General features: G+C 43.1%; 2 protein-coding genes and 1 pseudogene across 4 annotated transcripts in view; 1 reads left to right on the top strand and 2 right to left on the bottom strand.

Annotated features, from left to right (window-relative positions):
• Positions 1 to 413, top strand: part of LOC114797825 (TBC1 domain family member 25-like) — a 31,831-nt gene extending 31,418 nt beyond the window's left edge. Inside the window, exon 7 of one of the 3 annotated variants that reach the window (XM_028993016.1) lies at positions 355 to 413. The gene's annotated coding sequence lies outside the window, so the exon portion shown is untranslated. The remainder of the gene's footprint in view (positions 1 to 354) is intronic. The other 2 variants (XM_028993015.1, XM_028993014.1) reach the window with 2 other exon arrangements.
• Positions 414 to 762: 349 nt separating this feature from the next.
• Positions 763 to 5,335, bottom strand: LOC114798404 (zinc finger CCCH-type with G patch domain-containing protein-like). Its single transcript, XM_028994087.1, has 7 exons — positions 5,208 to 5,335; positions 4,241 to 4,903; positions 3,771 to 3,904; positions 3,510 to 3,671; positions 3,253 to 3,378; positions 2,430 to 2,829; positions 763 to 1,641 (listed from the first exon to the last, which is right to left on the bottom strand). Exons 2-7 carry the CDS (start codon positions 4,870 to 4,872, stop codon positions 1,503 to 1,505), a joined length of 1,593 nt encoding a protein of 530 aa, XP_028849920.1. The 5' UTR covers positions 4,873 to 4,903; positions 5,208 to 5,335; the 3' UTR covers positions 763 to 1,502.
• A 7,533-nt stretch (positions 5,336 to 12,868) lies between these two features.
• Positions 12,869 to 18,235, bottom strand: LOC114798018 (regulator of telomere elongation helicase 1-like; annotated as a pseudogene).
• Between the last annotated feature and the right edge of the window lie 1,466 nt (positions 18,236 to 19,701).

Raw genomic sequence — 19,701 nt, 5'->3', positions numbered from 1 at the left:
GAATGCTGGGTCTTGTTTGTTGTCTGAGATTCTACTGCACCTACTGGTAACTTGTTGCATGGTAACCATGTAGCAATAAAAAATATACTAAAAACCTGAATTATTCTGGTTAGTCACATTGCACTGTTATTATTTTGAACAATACTGTGTGTGTCAGTGTGGGGGTATCTCAGCAAAAGAAATAACATAATACTGGACTTTTTTTTGCCACACTTCAATGAGACACTTGCTGCATGATAGATAATCTCTCATTAGATTCATTAATAAGGTCTTTATCTCCAGCCATTGTTGTGACCTGTTGTGTCCAGTGGAAACCAGCAGCTTATCGGTCTCAGACTTTGCCCCTTCTTGCAGGTCTACCTCTGAATACCGTCCGATCTAAACAACTAATACAAAATGCAGCAGCATGACTGATCTTCAACCTTCCCAAATTCTCCCACACCACCCCACTGCTACACACCCTCCACTGGCTCCCAGTACCTCGCACGACCCTCCAGTACTGCTCGCCTGGTCCCACCACCGCTGAAGGTACGCAGAAAATGCTCATCTAGACTCTTCTCTGTCTTGGCCCCTCGGTGATGGAATGAACTTCCCCTCGAGGTCAGAACAGCACAGTTGCTGAGTATTTTCAAATGACAGCTTAACACCTTCCTCTTTAGAGAATACTTAGACTAACTTGTAACGTTCTTATAATCTGACTTTTATGCAAGAAAAACTACAACAGAGTGAAATAAAATAATTTTATTTATAGTTGGTCCTAGTGAACCAGAACTGATAGGTTCATTGATGGCAACATGAAAAAATGTTTGTAAGCCTCTCTGGATAAGGGCATCTGCCAAATGGAATAAATGTAAATGTTTGTATGAATGTCGTTGCCAGAATAATGATAACTGTGGGCTGTAAATTCTGGCACAATCAATGAAAATCAGAAAAAAATTACACCAATGAAGAACTCTAATACTTTCATTTAATGAATTCACAGCTCAAATGCAAATTATTATGGAAAATATGAGCAAAATAAGGCTACAGCCACACAATGGATAGACAGACTGGTAATGGGTCAAGAAAAATTAAATAAAAATGTGGCATTGATAATGTACATGCAAGGAGCATGAAGCCTTTCCAATTATTAAAAGTGTATTTACTAATGCATCAATTCTCAGTTGGGGTGAATTAAATTATGAAAAACAAGTGATCTGACCTTTTATGGACTATTCTAATCTCTTGAGATGTAATAGCATGGATTTGGCAGAAAACAGGGTGCCGGTCCAAGATCGCCACACTGGGGGAAATCCCAGATACCTTGCCAATGTTCCGAATGAACTCAATAAAATAAATCTTACCCAAGTCCATTTAGAATACAGTTGTGACCGTGACTCTCACGGTGAACATGCAAACAAAACAACCCTAATAAACCAATGAGACACAAGCGTGGAATTTGCGTGGACACTCCGACCAGTGTCTGTTAATCAGTCCTGTGCTCGACCGCAACTGAAGGAGCGTCAGAATTCGGTCATTTTCTTGTGGGTGTCTGCTTTCCTCTGCTCTCTCTGGATGGATCGCTCCTGGGCCTTCAGCTGTGTCAGACGTTTCTGGGCTGAGGTGAGTTTTTCCTCCAGGTGGCTGATCATCGCCGCATCCCTGGAAGGAAAAAAGAAACAGAAGCTTTCTTGTTCCATCGTCCTGTACGATCTGCCCAGTTTAACACTGGTGAACCTGGAACTTGGGGCAGGTTAGCACATCTGGGTGGAAATGCTGGTACTCTAATGGGTTTTTTTTTTTGTATTTCAAGGAAACGTCAGAAAATTATAAAATGATGGATGAGGAATTGAATTCTTCCAGGAGACTAAATTCATCTGTAACTTCTGTTTTAAACACAACTACTCCTAGTTACTGGACCCTCTGATGTGTTTGACCAGAGACTACAGTGGTGGCGGCGCACACCCAACACAGATTAGTTACTGACATCGACTGCTGACTGCATGAAGTCACACGTCCCCCACCAGGCAGATACTGAGCCGCAACCCAAAATCATCCAGTGAGTCGACATCCTGATGTTGGAAAAGTCATGTCTGCACCAACTCCAAATTACAACGGTTCTTGGCAATTTTTATTACACTCATTGCATGAAGTGTCTGACATCATATGAATCATTTGGGGATAAGAATTCTGATCTAAAAAAAAAATAAGGAAATGAAAGCACCGATCTGCACGTATTAAAAAGGAAAGCACTATTTAATTTCCCCTGACAACAAAACTGTGGGAAGTTCTCAATCACAGACTCTATCCTCTTTACCTCAATGAGTGTGTAAAAACACTTTGGGGGGGGGGGGGGGGACAATGACCTCATCCACCACTTCCAGCACATAAAATACAGAGCTGATGTTACTCAACAAAACCGTGAGTGTGGCTGCGAGTGCGTGACCTACCGTCCGTTGCGTCTGGCCAGTGACTCCGTGATCTGCTTGATCTCTCTCTCTGTCTGCATCACTCTTTCTGTGGCCTGGAAAAGCTGGACGTTCAGGGACCTCTTTGTGGTCTTGCAGCCCCGGTAAGCATCCTCCCCCGGCTTCCGTTGAACCAGAGCAGTGACTGCGGTGGCCTTACAGTCACCGAGCTTGTCGTTCAGGAAATCAAACACAGTGGGTCGCCCCCCGGCTGTGGAGATGCGCTTCCTTTTGGCTTTCTTCTTGCCACCAGGCTGGGAGCTGGCGATGGCCTGCTGGGTCTTTCTCACGGTCAGCTCCGCACACTGGTCCAGAGAATTGCCTTTGGGCAGAACCACAGCCTGCACCGGCTCCACCCGGCCCTCGAGAGATTTGCCCAGGCCTGTATAGAACACAGGTCATCCATGCAGCACTTATACAGGGAAGTTGTGGAAGCAGAGAACACAGTTTGTTGTGTATAACTGCAGTGTATCACATAGACAATCACTTCACTTCAAGCTTTTAAAAAATGTTAATCAAACTGTACTTGTCTGGTCGAATTCAAGGCCCAATTACAGCTCTACCTATGGACAATTGCAAACATCCATGCACATGTTGCTATGACGATCTACAAAGTTCATATGTGCAAGACAAATAATCTCACTATCTGTTGAGCAAATGAGATCAGATTTGATTTGATCTCTCTCTTTGATAATTTGTTTTAAAGCAAATAATGTGGTAAAATAATCAACTCCTCCATGATCATTCATAATCGTTTATTGGACACTCTTCTCATTCATGACACACACATACAAACATGTCTTACCCTTCCCAAATTCATAGCCCATTTTCAGCATGAGCTTGGAGCCAATGCCTCTTGTGTGCACTTCCCAGGCCCCGAATTGTGTGCTGCTGGCTGGGTTCCACTCTGCCTCTGTCCTGGAGTCGACCACTGTACACACACACACACACACACACACCGTTCAGGCACAATCCATAAGACTCTTGGTGTAATATGTAATTCAAGCTGCTTAACAAAGCATTGCAATCACTGCCAGTGATCATTACAATTCCAACAGGTACCTTTAGCGTAGGCTTCAAATTCCTCTCCAGTGTCGTCCGAATCTGATTCAGACGAGGGTATATCGTCCTGCCTCATGGGGGGGATTATACAATCAGCCTCCACAACTGCTTCCTTCAGCAGCAGGGAGTCAAACTTGATGGTGTAATAACCATTGCTAAGCTCTTGATGTGATAAAGGAGAACCAATAATTAAGTAATGGGGAAAAAAAAAAGTTGAATAATATGAGAAAGTGCAGTGAGTAAAACATGCCAGATACTCACCTGTTATTTTGGCCGGGTACCAAATGCCATCCTCATGTTTGGCCAGGCAGGAAGAGCCCTCCTGTAAATTGCTGATGTCTGTTTCAAGGAAGTCTCTGAGCTCGGATGCACACACCACCTCGCCATGGGAGAACCTAGGAGGAGGACACGTGGACACTGAGGGTGAGAGAGGAATGCTTAACAGTGCCGTGAAAGTTTAAAGGTGGAAAAGGAGTCAAGGAAGTCAAGGAACCGATTTTTGGTAGGACATTAGATGGAAACATTCATACCGTCCAAATTTACCCTAAAAAGCAATCATACACGACAAATTTATCTGTGACTTATATAAACGAATCCAAACTCGCCGGTATGTTCATTTGGTCAAGTGTGCCAGTGCAAGGGTGCTTTTTATAAAACCTTCCTTGGTTTGGAGAATCCAGCAAAGACATGTTCTGTTAAGTAACCATCACTCCATATATGAAGGTCAATACCTGCAATTGTCCATGAATCTGCATTTGTCCTCCAAGAAGAATGGACATGGCTTCATTGACCTGTGTGTAGGGTGAATATACAGTACTCTCACTTGTGCCTCCACGCCGTCCCCATCTGGTGGTTCTGTGCCAACCACCATCGCATTGTGATACTCTAAAGTTCCCCAAGAAGTCCGGTACGGTGCCCGTACTCTGGTGCCGCTGAGTGCATCTTCTTCCTCCTCCTCATAGTCATTGTCGTCATCGCCTCCTTCCTCATCCTCCTGTGCCTCAGGAGCAGACAGTTGGTCGGAATTTAATGGTGCACCATTGGCACCAGAAAAACCAGCTACTTCAGAATAGAAAGCAGCATATTCCTCATCCAGTCCACCCTCCTGCGTCCGTGTCTGTGCAGCTTCGCCGGCGGAGATCTGTGCATGAAGGTCGACTCCTTCTAGACTGGCCAGCAGCTGGCTCTTCCTCACTGACAGGAGGCTGGACTGCGTCAGCTCGATGAGCTGACGGAGGTCTTCCTTCAGCCTCAGCAGGTCCGACTGATCGGACGCATCCAGGCCAGCAGACAGGGCGTTCTCCACCTGCTGCAGCTGGGCGCTGTAGGTCTGAATAGCAGCTTCAAGGCTCCCCTCGTCCATGGCGAAGTTGCACAGAGGAGGACCATCTAGGCTGAAAAAAATATAACGATAGCATAATCAGCCTTTAAAAGCCTAAATATTTTAATGCACAGCAGTGTACCCTGCACTTCCAACGCCCAGTTTTTACACAAGACTGGGATGAAAGCAATAAAATGAAAAACTAACTATGACCACGTCAGACCGTAATTTTGGATGAAAACAAAACACAAGATATGCAACTAAGCGAAGTACCACTGTTTAAAAGCTAGCTAGTGTGCTAAGCTAAGGCTAAAGCAATTAACCAAAGCAGTGCAGTAACGCCGAGTACTTTGCACTTAAGAATATTCCGAACCAACCTTTTAAAACCCCGATTTACTGATTTTTTTTAAACAAACGTCCTCTGGTTGTGGAATATTAAGATATCAATTTCACAGCTGGTCCACAATGTATGCAGGCATCCTTATTTCTTCGGACTTCTTTGAGCACACTGACTGCCGGGAAAGTGTGCCATACTGCCACCTGTTGACCGGAGGACATAGCGACCAGACATTGTATTTTCATATTTTCATTTCGTTTCATATGTTTCCAAGTTGATTTTATTTATGTGGACGTGCTTGTATTACCAACATCATCATCAGCAAAGAGGCAACAGTACAAAGTAAATACAATAATAACGTTTCTCAACAACAGCGGCCTTGTGCTAATAACAAACTGATGACGTCATTTTGACCGTAACACGTACAAAGGTCGCAAATGTCATCATTGACATAATGAAACGCGTGGCAAATCAATTTAATTTAACAACCGCAGGTTTGGGGTTAAATGCCTAAACGCCTACTGATTTCTATTTCTGATTTCTAAAAGAATGATAATGGTTATGCTGTTTATTAAAATAAACAGGAGGGGTTGCCAGGTTTCACAGTCTTGGATGAGAACTTGTTTCCAGTTTCTGGCAATATATGATGTCAGTGTTAATTTTGTCAGAGGCCACAGCTATAATAACACAAATAAGGAAGTTTCAGTGCAGACAACGTAATAAAATTCATAATCATCTCCAAATCTGTGATACTTTAGTTTTCATTTCTGCATTTCCTGTGCCCGGGGAGGTTTTGAAGAGGAAACTAGCTTCAGATAAAATTAAGTGGATCAAGTGGACTGGAGATACTGGATGGAGGGGCCCTTCGCTCACTCAAAACCCTGCACTCTGCACCCATGCATCTGGAGCCTCGGCCATTAACCCACAGTCTGGGAGTCCCACTGTGTCTCGTGCTGTCGAGGCGTCGGAAATGGACCTCTACAGGATTTACCTTGCTGGGAGAGACGAGGACTGCCTTGGGATTCCGCAGGCCGCCCACTCGCCCCGAGCCATGGGTCTGCTGCCAAGTTGCTGTTTACCGTGACTGCGGTGCGCGTGACCAAAACTCACCCCGCCTGCTTATCACAGGGAGAAGTCAAGCACACTATAAATGAGGGATGTTGTGATTGTTTTCTTTTCCCGGTGACGTGGTGGTTAGCGACGTGGCCTCACGCCTCCAAAGTTGTGAGATTGAATCCTGACCTTGTGCGGTGCAGCGTTTCCCAGCGTTTTTTTCCACATTCACATTTACGCCATTTAGCAGACATTTACATTTACAGCATTTATCAGACGCTCTTATCCAGAGCGACTTACGATCAGTAGTGACAGGGACAGTCTCCCTGGGGACACTCAGGGTTAATTGTGTTGCTCAGGGACACGATGGTAGTAAGTGGGGTTTGAACCTGGGACTTCTGGTTCATAGGCGGGTGTCCACTAGGCTACTACCATGGAAACATTCCATGACGTTTATTTGTGACAATATTTGCCTAAAGAAATACACAAGCTACGGATACTGGTGACATGGGGACATTGGCTGTGTCGCAGGCAGATGGAACATTGTGTTGAAACCGGTCTAATGTGCAAACTCACTGACAACACACGTCATGGGACAAAGATGACTTAACAAGAAAAGTAAAGCACGTCAGCGTGGGGCGGCGTTTTCCGTGGCCGAGCCTCCCAAAAAGACACACACCCCCGGGCCAGTCTCGGTATTTTGGGCCTTTATTCATGTGACATGTTTTTAGTAAGAGGAACAGTGTAATCAAAAGTACTGTAACGTAGGCATTGGCACAAAAATCTCAAATAAAAAAATTACATTTTTTTAAAAAAATATAGCTGCACACACAGGACCAAGTCTCGTAAAAAAACGGCTTTTAATTCCGTATTCGACCATCTCAGACCTCCGCTGCCCTTTCCGAAGGCGTTTGGAACGACACACCTCCTGAACTTGTGCTCCAGGTGAACCAGCCGAGACCTCTGAATGGCGCGCAGCACCCTGGCGGTGAAGGGCTGGCCGGAGTTGTCGGCCAGCATGGCCCGAAGCAGCTCCTCGCGGCTGGCCCCCGGCGAGGGGCCCGTCAGGTGCCTCCGCAGCGCGTCGCCGAGCCTCTGCCGCCTGCTTGCCCGGCAGCGCCAGCTGCAGCAGGAACCTGGCGGCCTCCTGCTCGCACGCGCTCTCGCCTGGGGGGACAAGGGGGAGAGGACGCTCACCGTTGGGACGTCCCGGCCGGCTCGCAGGCGCTGCAGAAGGTGTCCTGCCTCCTGTTGCCAGGCACGGCGGTGAGGTTGTGGCGCGCACGTGGCGTGCCTCTCGCAGGCCTTTTTACTGGAGCTTTCTGATGAGAAGAAGCCGGCTTCACAAGGTGCACATCTCACGTCCTGCTCCAACGTCCCTGAAAGAAGAAAAAAAAAAGACCCACAACGTTATATGACGTCATTTAAACAGCGGCATGTGCGTGGAGGAAGGGAGACGCACCGTGACGCACGACCCCGTCTCCGGGCGGGCAGAGCGTGTGCGGCAGGCAGAAGTCGTGCTTTCTGTAGAAGTTCTCCTTACACGCGCACGCGCGGTTGTGCAGCGGGGTGCACGGCGTGGGTCTCTACCTGGTCGGCTCCGCTACGGGTAGTCGCAGAACAGGCACTCGTGCACGTTAGTCCAGAACTCGTGTAGTGGGCCGCCGGGCAGGCCCGGCACCGCGTTGCGCTGTCGCGGGTGCAGTGCTCTCCACGAACGTGCCCGGCGGGCACTTGTCACAAGTGAGCTGCTCGCCCGTCAGGGGATCAGACCGGAGGTAGGTCGGGGGTGTCTGCTGGTGGCAGTGCGGCCACTGCGGCCAGCAGAACCAAGATTACATGCTGTCGCACATGGGACAAGGCACAAAGAATACAAATTAATTATATGTGTGTGTGTGTGTGTGTCATTTTATATATATATATATATATATAGAGAGAGAGAGAGAGAGAGAGCGAGAGAGAGAGAGAGAGAGAGACAGACACACACACACACAGAACAGGCCAAAAGTTTGGACACACACCTTCTCATTCAATGTGTTTTCTTTATTTTCATGACCATTTACATGGTAGATTCTCACTGAAGGCATCAAAACTATGAATGAACACATGTGGAGTTATGTACTTAACAAAAGTGGAGACCTGGCCTCCACAGTCACCGGACCTGAACCCAGTCGAGATGGTTCGCAGAGTGAAGGCAAAGGGGCCAACAAGTGCTAAACACCTCTGGGAACTCCTTCAAGACTGTTGGAGAACCATTTCAGGTGACGACCTCTTGAAGCTCATCGAGAGAATACCAAGAGTGGGCAAAGCAGTAATCAGAGCAAAGAAACTAGAATATAAAACATGTTTTCAGTTATTTCACCTTTTTTTTTGGTTAAGTACATAACTCCACATGTGTTCATTCATAGTTTTGCTTTCAGTGAGAATCTACCAACGTAAATGGTCATGAAAATAAAGAAAACACATTGAATGAGAAGGCGCGTCCAAACTTTTGGACTGTACTGTAGATAGATATAAAGATATACATGAATATAATAATTTTTTTTTTTTTTAAATCACGTACCGTCAACATAGTTGTCCCCGGTTCATGGTACCGTGATGCGGGGCGCGTTTTTATGCACGCGGTGCCGCTGCGGCTGATTCATTTCATGAGGACGACGCCCCCCGCAGCCTCGCGAGCTCCCAACGCGTTCGGATTTAGACATCCCGCAAAAACTAAAAAAAAAAAAAAAGAAAGAAAGAAAGAAAGAAAGAAAAAAAAAACCTATACCGTTTCCTTTCAATTATGCCAGAAAACAAGCACGTTTTATTTCACACCGAACTATCTTTTTTTTTTTTTTTTTTTTTTTTTAAACCACTAAATAAGTAAGTAAACGTCACCGCATTAACCCTTGCAACGTCCCGCCGGGTTTTCTTCCACACCTTGTCCATCTCGTTTATATTTTAACATATAGTATAAATGGCCGATCAGATCTGTGTTCAACTTTTTTAACTTTTGGGATTTCGTTTTGGAATTCTAGTAAGAACAATAGATTTTGATTACATAAAATGACCCCCCGCCTGGTTCCACTGTTATTTAAAGCATAGAATATAAAGTGTCTGTCAAATCTGTGTGACACCTCTAGTCTTCCTCCATTCCAGCCCATTAGTACAAATTTAACTGTGATTGATTACATAAAAGTAAACCCGTATTTGAGTGGAATAAACAAATTTTGTCATGCTTTTTTTTTTTTTTTTAAATAAATGTTCACCTTTTACTCAACTTTATCCAAAACCATTCCTTGACATAATAAAACATAACATTCATTTCCAAAATATTTAATTTAGTTGAGCCTGAATTTTTTCTGAAAAAAACGAAACGAATGTGCCGTCATCTGCATCCAAGGCTGGAATTAATGGCATGGTCACTGCATGCTTTCGATGTGTTGAGATCTCTCCTTTTTTTTTTTAGTGGCGGGCCAGAGGCAACCTTTGGGCTCAGGGCACGGGGCAGTGACTCACCCAGGGTGTGGTGCCAGCCGTGCGGGGCAGACACTCAGACGCTCAATTAGGAGGAAAACCCCCATCAGCATGGGTAGAGCATGCAGACTCCACGCACACATCATGCTACTGTTTGGCCCTCAAGCAAGTCATTTACATTTGCAGCATTTATCAGACGTCCTTATCCAGAGCGACTTACAATCAGTAGTTACAGGGACAGTCCCCCCCTGGAGCAACTTAGGGTTAAGTGTCTTGCTCAGGGACACAATGGTAGTAAGTGGGATTTGAACCTGGGTCTTTCTGTTCATAGGCGAGTGTTGTTACCACTAGGCTACTACCACCCAGGCAAACTATTATTACTATATAAATAAACTATTGTGGGGTCCATACAGAAGGAAGAGCATCTCTTGATGTGAATAATAACTTCATTTTGTACAGGAACCTAAGGTCACTGAACATAAGTTAACTTAGAGACCGAAGGCCTTGGTGAACAGGTTGGTTGTCAGCAGTCTCTCGGAGGAGAGTGAACCCAGAAGGTGGGAGCAACATCACTGACTGCTCCCTCATCAAAGGAATGAAGTGATGTTGGGGACGGAGAGTAGTCCGCAGGCTCCGAGATGGGGTGCTGGGGGTCAACTGGCCAGGCAAATACTGAAGGGCTACGGCATGAAGTTCTGAAATGTACATTTAATATCCTACAGCACAAATTCAACACACTATCCTTTCCAAATACATTCTAAATATTATGAGTAATAGCGTATTACTGTTCTTCTATCTCAGCTTTGTCCTATTCCTTCAGAATTGACTCCTCTTCAGCACAAGTTACATTTCAGCAGTGGAAGAAGAAACCATCATTCAGCGTTACCCTCTCGGGCGTTCTTGTCCACAACGTGATTAGAAATGAGCTCCAAGCTTCTCAATGTGCTGCCTGTTTTTCTCAGACCACCCCAACACATCCACGAATCCACGATCGGAAATGTTTGAGGAAGCAGGATTGTCCACAAACTTGACTGGACAATGGACAACTTTTGGAGCCCAGGTGACAATTGATGTTATTACATGAACACCAATAACTCATTCAAATGACTTCAAAATCTTTTCTGATCGTGGTTACCATAGCGTTTAACAATCAATATAAATATATTTTTAAAGCAAAAAGATTTTCAAACAAGCAAATACCACCGATTCCACCAACACTTCACCAACCCATGAGACCACAATAAAGACACCAGGAGAGGACAGATGAAGGTGTCCTGTTGGATTGTGGCAAACTCAAGTACCTAAAACATACCAAAATCAGCTTCTTATGCAATCAGTCATGTTATACAGCATCTTTAAGTCAAAAACTGAAATGTTAACACATAGTTCTACAGAACACCATGTGAGCATGCAACCAACCCACCAGACCCATGCATCCAAATTACATTAAAGCATAAATTATGAATCTTACCAACAGAGACAATCATCTGGTTATAAAACCACTCTAATGAACAAACCATAGCAAAAATAAATAGATAAAAACAAGAAAACTTGTCCAAAATTCCTCAAACGTTTGTTATGGTTGCTTTATTATTAGTTATTGCTTGTTATTTATTTATTAAAATACATTTGTACAACATTTCAGTTAGAACCAAATACAAAAAATACAATATAGTGCAAACACAATAAACATCCTTTAACACATTTATTATTATTATCTTCATAAAGGAAAAATTACAGAAGGAGGGTTTTAAAACCTGCTCTTAATTAGTAGATGACTAATGATCAACTGATTGTAATTAAGGGCTGTAATGCTAAATTCTGGCGGGGACCTCCACACACTGTTTTACAGGTTTTTTACGTAATCACATGACAGACCTGATACCTAGCAAGTCAGACCCGTATGAATAATTGTGCAGTGTGCAATGTGCAGATCCTCTAAACACCAATTTAATAGCAGCACTTACACATGACACACAGGGACATGTTCGATCACATGATACCTATTTATCATAATCATAACACTCAGCTTACAAAAAAGTGGAGTAGCCGAAACGTGAGGCTATTAAAAAAAAAAAAAAAAAGCTAAAATACTAATTCAACACTAACATAGTCAACTGTGACTGTCGGACCAACTAAATGATCAATCAAATATTTACCAAAGCAGCAAAACCTCCTCTCTTCAAGTGCTGTACTGAAATAGAAAATCTTCAGTTTAACCAAGTTTCATTATGAGAAGAAGGTGGATATTTTGGTCTGTGATTTTCCAGCAGAAGACTTCAAACCTTAAAAAAAAAAAAAACAAACATATAATGCACTCTGATTGATAAGGTTCCATGCAACGATCTCTGTGATGCATGCATTATAGGCAGTGTCTGTTCATGGTGTAAATGTATGTAAATGTAAAAGAGAAAGCAAACCTTGAGGGCTGCCAGTCGCCATCAGCCATATCTTTTCCACTCAGTGAAGCCAGCATTTTCAGGAACTGCTGCCTGTGGTGAGATGGGAATGAACTGGGCCAACCCTGGGCGGGACACAAACTGCACAAGTGACACCTTGTATTCAACACCTTGGATTCAATCACAGGAGTACATCTGGTCTGCAACAGGCACATTTACATTTGGAGTACTTCTCAGATGCCCCTTATCCAGAGTGACTTATCAATAAGAAGTTACAGGGCCAGTCCACCCGGGAGACACTCAACATGGGCCCTTTCAGAGGTGTCTGCAGGTCTATATTAACACAATGTCCTGCAGCTACCCACAAATTAAGATCTTAAGCAATCTCTACCACCAACATATTTTACTGTAAGTATGATGTTCGTTTTCCTGAAATGCGGCATTACTTTAACGCCAGAGATTTAATGGGGCCATGTAGGTTTTATTTTTTTCTCCCTTAATAATAAAATCTTTCACTTAAAAACACACCTGATGTTTACTTGTGTTGTCTTTGACAAATAATTTATATTTTTTGCTGAAACATTAAAAAATGCGAAGTCAGAATTTGTTTTTATATCACGCTTTAGAAGACCAAAATTCTCATCTTTTTCCGTCAACAGACTCACGACAGTGGCAACCATATTTTCATAATCATTGTTTTTCTTGTAGGTCTGCAATGCCACAAACAGCTGATTGGTTTTCTGAGTGCCAATGGCCTTTTTGATATCGGCGAACAGAGCTGAGCTGATTGTCAGAGTCTGTTGATATATTGCTCAGAGGCTTGGCCCCCGCATTTTCCTAAAGAAGAGAATAGATGAAAATATAAAAACAAGGTTTTTATCATCTCCGAAGCTCTTCCAGGGATGCAAACAAAGTATCATTTTTCTCTTTACACATTAAACAAACTAACAATATTTAACACGTTGGTTTAAATGGGCCTTTGATTGGTTATTTAATGCATTGATATATTTATGCTGCAGCTTATTATTAATCTTTAGTGAAGGCCTTCTCCTTTCTACACAACCACATTGCAAGTTTTCCTTTCCCGTATGGATCGGTTCTGAACCCCACTGAACGTTTTTTTTTTTTGGGGACAGGGAAATAAAAAGGTTTTTTGAGCTCATGGTGCACTTTTCTGGGTAAGGAGATCTTGCTTACGAGTGATGGAAAAGGAATTGTGAGATTGATAATAGCGTATTGGATCGGTGCACTGGGTCTGTCATGATGATGAGAGAGCTAAATGTAAAACAAGGGTCTACCTTTCAATCTACATCCCCATCCTCACCTAAGGTCATGAACTTTGGGTAACGACCAAAAGAGCAACCTCATGGATACAAACGAGCAAAACGGAGGAGGCAGCTCAGGTGGTTCAGGCACGCCCATAAGAAGAAGGACGTCATCATGCCTCTAACTGGGAGGTTTCTGTTCTGACCAGCTCAGCCGGCTTCTTCCCAACCATCACATGGACATGTGGGTGCAAACTGAACCTAAACTTCATCTTGGGCTCAAAAGTAACTCACCTCCACTTGAGCTGTGAATCTTAAGATGGCTGCCTCCTTTGTTTAACTGTGAAGAGTCCAGCTGACTGCAGACAGCACTGTTATCAGAGGAGACGCCGTCCGCTGCAGTGTGAACAGAGAACAGAGTCGCAGTGTTATTTTGGAAACTACCACCAAAGTAACATGAGCTGGGTATTCCCGTTTCACATTCCTTCCTGAATCAACAGTTTATTCAGTAAAAACAAGAGCAGCCATGCGCTCAAGGTCCTTTAAAGGGAGCAGAAAGCTACCGTGCACAGTCACTGTACGTCATTCTAGGCATCACACTGCAGGTCATGAGTAGGTCAAATGCAATGCAAACTATTCTGATAAAAAAAAAAAATTAACTACAAATATAACATGAGAAAAAGGAGGAAGGAAAACTAAGACAGTCAAAAAAAAAAAAATACTGCCCAATTTTTAACGGATATAAACCACAGTGGATTCTTGTTCAACATTTCTAAGGTACAGGCAGACATGTTTGTAAGGTGTCCAGCTACCTGTGTGGTGCTTGAGCGTCTCTTTTTGTTCTTTGGAGAGCGAATGCTCAGGTTTATAACCCACACCCGTCCCCAGTCAGCAGGACACAGTGCCTCATGAAAGCGCTTCTTGTGATGGGGACGAATGAACTGGTAAAGCCCTTATAAAAAACAAAAAGATCAAATATGAGCATGGGGAAATGGGCGTTATGACCTCCACATATGTGTAGGCATTGCACAATGCTCACTCAATGGTTATATATATACACAACACAAACAGTTTTGGCAAGTCACACATTGCTCACTCTTCATCCTGTCAGGTTTTCCTTTTCTATCATCCTACATTCAACATCTGGCCTCACTATGAGTAAGTCACATAGAGCTTTTACTTCATGATGGCAGTGCACCAACTTGCATAAAAGGTGTATAATGTGCATAATTAAAATTGTATTTTCTGAAAATTCCACCAACCACATTATAATTGTAGCTTTAAAATGGGTTGCACATAGAAAATGGTGTTGTGAACCTCCAATATTAACTTGATCGTGGAAGCACTGCTGATTTATTTTTTAAGAAAATAATTAATTCAATCTCTTTTCATTCCTACCCCGGGAATTTCAAAAGTTGTGAGGCAGAACAAAAACCTTACACACACACTCACACAAGCACACACACATTTATAAGACGCCCTTATCAGTAGTTACATGGATAGTCCTCCTGGTAAATTCAGACAGGTGATATGACTCACCTCTGAGTAAAGAGTGAGTATTGGGGTCTCGAGTAAGGAGCTCGCTCCTTTAGCCACTAGCTCTTCCAGATCATCACTGTTCTTATAGAGCTGCAGAGCGTTGCATGAGTTGTGTGAAGCTGTCATGGCTCAGGTTCTTCTTGAGATCCAGCATGAACGTCCTGCCTTTGTGCCATCTTGGAGTCTTCTGGCAGGCTAAGAGATGCTACTGATCTCTGCAAATAGGAAATCACATCATGACTCAACTTGTTTTTGCGTTTGGCCAGAAACTGAACCATGATGAATGAGCAAGCTGATAAGCTTGAAGTAAGAAAATGAACAATGACCATGAACGAACCTCACAAAGTATTTTTAAGTATTTCACACAAAGCAACCCAAGTACAGAACAATGTCTTCCTTTAAGCCAAAAAAAAAAAAAAAACAAACGTTTCAAAGAAACTTGATAACGTGCCTTGCCTGAGATCACCGATACAGCATGTCACCTTATGTTTGATTGCAGAAAAGCGAGCAAGAAGTTCCTTCTTTTCAGACAATTACAACCTACACCTACACTGCCTCGGCCCATTCAGTTGCTGCTGCAGTTGATGCACTAGTGACAAATGTCATGAACGTACATGTTGGGACATGTTTGCATGTCTTGTGTTTCATAAGGGCAAGCCGATAACCAGATAAAATCGAGCAGTACAAAATCTCAACACTTTTTTTTTCAGCACCTCTGCATAATAAGGGACACAAGTCTTGTCACTTTGAAGTAGATTTTTTTTTTTAAATTTTGGCCTGTTGTGCCTCGGTGTCAGAGATACGGTTGTGGGACAAGATTCACTTACCGGCCCCTGGACCACTTTGATTCGACGCTTCCCACCACGTGCTTCATCGTCCATTCGTTTGTCATGCTGCAGGGAGAGCGTGGACAAGCGGTCTGCCTGTAAACGGGTGATGGGTGGGGGCATGAAGGAAACCAAATGAACAGTATTTCAGACGAAACACCAAAGCACCTCCATTAATTCATGGCCCTTCATCACATAAGCGCCTGTTTTTAAGGGAATGTGGAATGTAATCACAGTGACCTCAACGCTCTGTCAACACACCATTCAGTAAGGGCACCAATGCAGCTTTAATCTAGGTTTACTCAGTATTCTGTGTGTCTGGGAAAATGGGGATTCATCCATTGCTTGCTTTAGAATTCCATCCCTGAATGAGTCAAAAAATGTTACGCATAAAAATTACAGTATGTCAACACTGGGATTACATGACAATGCAAGGGGACATTTGGCTACCTTTCCTAACCCTGCCCAGAATTAGCAGTGTCATAATTGTTGTTCTTTTAATAACTAGAACTATCAATTTGTCCACTTTTTTGGGATACAGATAATTAATAATATGATACTGTTGGAAATGTCTATTATATAAATTATTGGCTACAATTGAAGCTTAATCACATTGAAATTTAATACAGATATAGTTTGTGCTATATCACCATACATTCTTTTTTGGCAGTGCCAACCTGAAAAGTGTTTGGATAAGCTGTATTGCTTATTACATATAAAGTACAGGCCAAAAGTTTGGACATCTTCTGATTCAATGTGTTTTCTTTATTTTCATGACCATTTACGTTGGTAGATTTTCACTGAAGGCATCAAAACTATGAATGAACACATGTGGAGTTATGTACTTAACAAAGAAAGGTGAAATAACTGAAAACATGTTTTATATTCTAGTTTCTTTGCTCTGATTACTGCTTTGCACACTCTTGGCATTCTCTCGATGAGCTTCAAGAGGTCGTCACCTGAAATGGTTCTCCAACAGTCTTGAAGGAGTTCCCAGAGGTGTTTAGCACTTGTTGGGGTCCAGCTCACCCCAAACCATCTGGATTGGGTTCAGGTGACTGTGGAGGCCAGGTCTCCTTTTATTGTTAAGTACATAACTCCACATGTGTTCTTTCAGTTTTGGTTTTGGTGCCTTCAGTGAGAATCCACCAATGTAAACGGTCATGAAAATAAAGAAAACACATTGAATAAGAAGGTGTGTACAAACGTTTGGCCTGTACTGTATATGCAGTATTTTTTGTCTGTAAAAAAAAAAAAAAAAATCTAGTCTTTACACACATTAGTGCAAATAGCAGAGAACAGCTCAGAAGTAGAGTCCACGGATCCGATTTACGTGCCTGGTTCTTCACACCAAGCCCTGTCCAACTTGTTTCATAAATGACCTTTACAACACCAAAACAGGTCAGGTCTCTATTATCCTGAACTAAACGATTATTATTCTAAACGATTCCCACGCACGAAGCCAGCTGGTACTGGCAGCCAAAACAGTGCCTTAGTAAATGGTAAATACCAACATTTTCAGGGTCATCATTTACCTCACCCATGGCACTGTTCTTACCTGTCAAGGGGGATGTGTGCCCACATGTTGCTGTTTCCAGAAGCACTCTCCCCATTGCCAATTCCCAAGCACCATACTCCTTGCCATAGTTATATGCTCATAGAATACAGTATTTACAATACATGTCCCCATCCTTTTAGGCCGACATACTTTATGTTTAAAGTGCTTACCGCATTATGTTAATCTAAAATGTTTCAACTGATAAGTGCAGCAGTGCTCTCAATTATTATTTTCTGTTCGAAAATGTACATCTACGCAAAAAGGAAAAGAACGTCTGAACTAGGCTTTTTTAAAAATGTTATTCATGAAAATGCTCTTTTTAACATAGTTTTTCACCATTTGATGGTTATTAGAAATCATCAAAGACTAAAGCTCAAAGCAGATGAGCTCAGAAAACTCACAAAACCATACCTTCAGGTTCAGCACCCACACATTACAGCAAAAAAAAAAAAGTAATCTCGGTCAACACAGGTTGGTTAAAAAGGGCAGAACTTTCTGACCTCGATCTAAAATTATTTTTTGAAATCCCATACCTTCTCCTCCCCAGTCAGAACAGCAGTTTCACTTCCAGTTGGGTGGTCGCTGTAGTCTAAGGCGTCCAGCAGGCCCAGAGGCCTCTTCTTGCTTGCTGACATTTCAGCTTCATACTGGATGCAAAGCCTGGCTGAGCCGCCTGCTGTTGCCTGGTCATCAGGGCAGTCTGCGGACACAGAGTAACAGGAATAATACAGCTCATACAAAACCATGGAGAACATGCCAAAGCTTCTCAAACACACCCCAAAAAAAATTATATTTACATGTGCCATATTTTTAACATTGTGTACAGCTCTCTCTTCGATTTTTCATGGTAAGTATTTTTTTTAATGAGTATGTTTCTATGTAAAAATGCCTTAGACAGGGTGCGCGAACTTGCAGAACTCTTGAAATTTGCATTTATGACACAAAGCGAAAAACTGACATTTAGTCATCTCAGAAACAGTCAGGTGACATAATCCTCTCAATCTTCTGTCTAGACTGTGATGTCTTCTGTTGCTGGTGGCACCCACTGTCAGCTCATGAACTAAATCAATCACACTTGAGCTGCTGCAAATAGTGAAAGTGAAAATGATTGTACTTTGCTCAGTGGCACCTCTGAAGTCTCTTTCCGAAATTCAGCCATGGTGCAGAATTGCAGCCACTATTGAGCCCGTGTCACAACAAGATTTGTTATGTTATGAAGAGTTATGAAGAGTGATCGGATAAATTAGAGTCCCTCTCTGCCATGAGAATTAACTTAATCACCCCCCCAAAAAACATTTCCACTGCATTTCAGCCCTGCCACAAAAGGACCTGCTGAGATCATTTCAGTGATCCTCTCATTAACACAAGTGAGAGCGTTGAGGAGCACATGGCTGGAGATCATTCTGTCATGCTGGTTGAGTTAGAATAGCAGACTGGGTGCTTTAAATTGAGGGTGACCATTTATCGGATCATGAAAAACTTCAAGGAGAGACGTTCAAGTGTTGTGAAGAAGGCTTCAGGGTGGCCAAGAAAGTCCAGCAAGCGCCAGGACCGTCTCCTAAAAAGATTCAGCTGCAGGATCGGGGTGCCACCAGTGCAGAGCTTGCTCAGGAATGGCAGCAGGCAGGCGTGAGTGCATGTGTGACTTTTGGAGGATGTCCTGGTGTCAAAGGCAGCAAAGAAGCCACTTCTCTCCAAGTTCTGTCATGGACAGACTGATATTCTTCAAATAGTACATGGATTGGGCTGCTGAGGACTGGAGTAAAGTCATTTTCTCTGACAAAGCCCCTTTCCGATTGTTTGGGGCATCTAGAAAAATCATTGTCTGGAGAAGAAAAGGTGAGCACTACCATCAGTCCTGTCTCGTGCCAACACAAAGCATCCTGAGATCATTCATGTGTGGGGCTGCTTCTCATCCAAGGGAGTGGACTAACTCACACTCACAAGAACACAGCCATGAATAAAGAATGGTACCAACACATCATCCGAGAGCAACTTCTCCCAACCGTCCAAGAACATTTTGGTGAAGAACGATGCCTTTTCCAGCATGATGGAGCACTGTGCCATGAGGCCAAAGTGATGGAACAAAGTGGAACAAAACATAGAAATTTTGGGTCCATGGCCAGGAAACTCCCCGGGTCTTAATCCAAGCACTGATTATGAAGGAATGGGTCGCCACCAGTCAGGATTTGATTGACAGCCTGCCAGGGCAAATTGCAGAGATATTGGGGTAAAAAGGCCAAAACTGCTAATATTGACTCTTTGCATAAACCTGATGTAATTGTCATTACATTGATGAAATGTTTGTAATTATACTTCAATATGCCAACTGAAAAAAAGATCTAAAAACACTGAAGCAACAAACTTTGTGAAAGCGTCTGTTCTTCAATTTTTTTTCCCAAGACTGTAGATGGTTAAACAGATGTACTGTCCC

The sequence above is a fragment of the Denticeps clupeoides genome, chromosome 10 (genome assembly GCF_900700375.1).
Source record: "Denticeps clupeoides chromosome 10, fDenClu1.1, whole genome shotgun sequence".
Lineage (NCBI taxonomy): Eukaryota > Metazoa > Chordata > Actinopteri > Clupeiformes > Denticipitidae > Denticeps > Denticeps clupeoides.
This window is presented reverse-complemented; position numbering and strand designations above follow the sequence as displayed.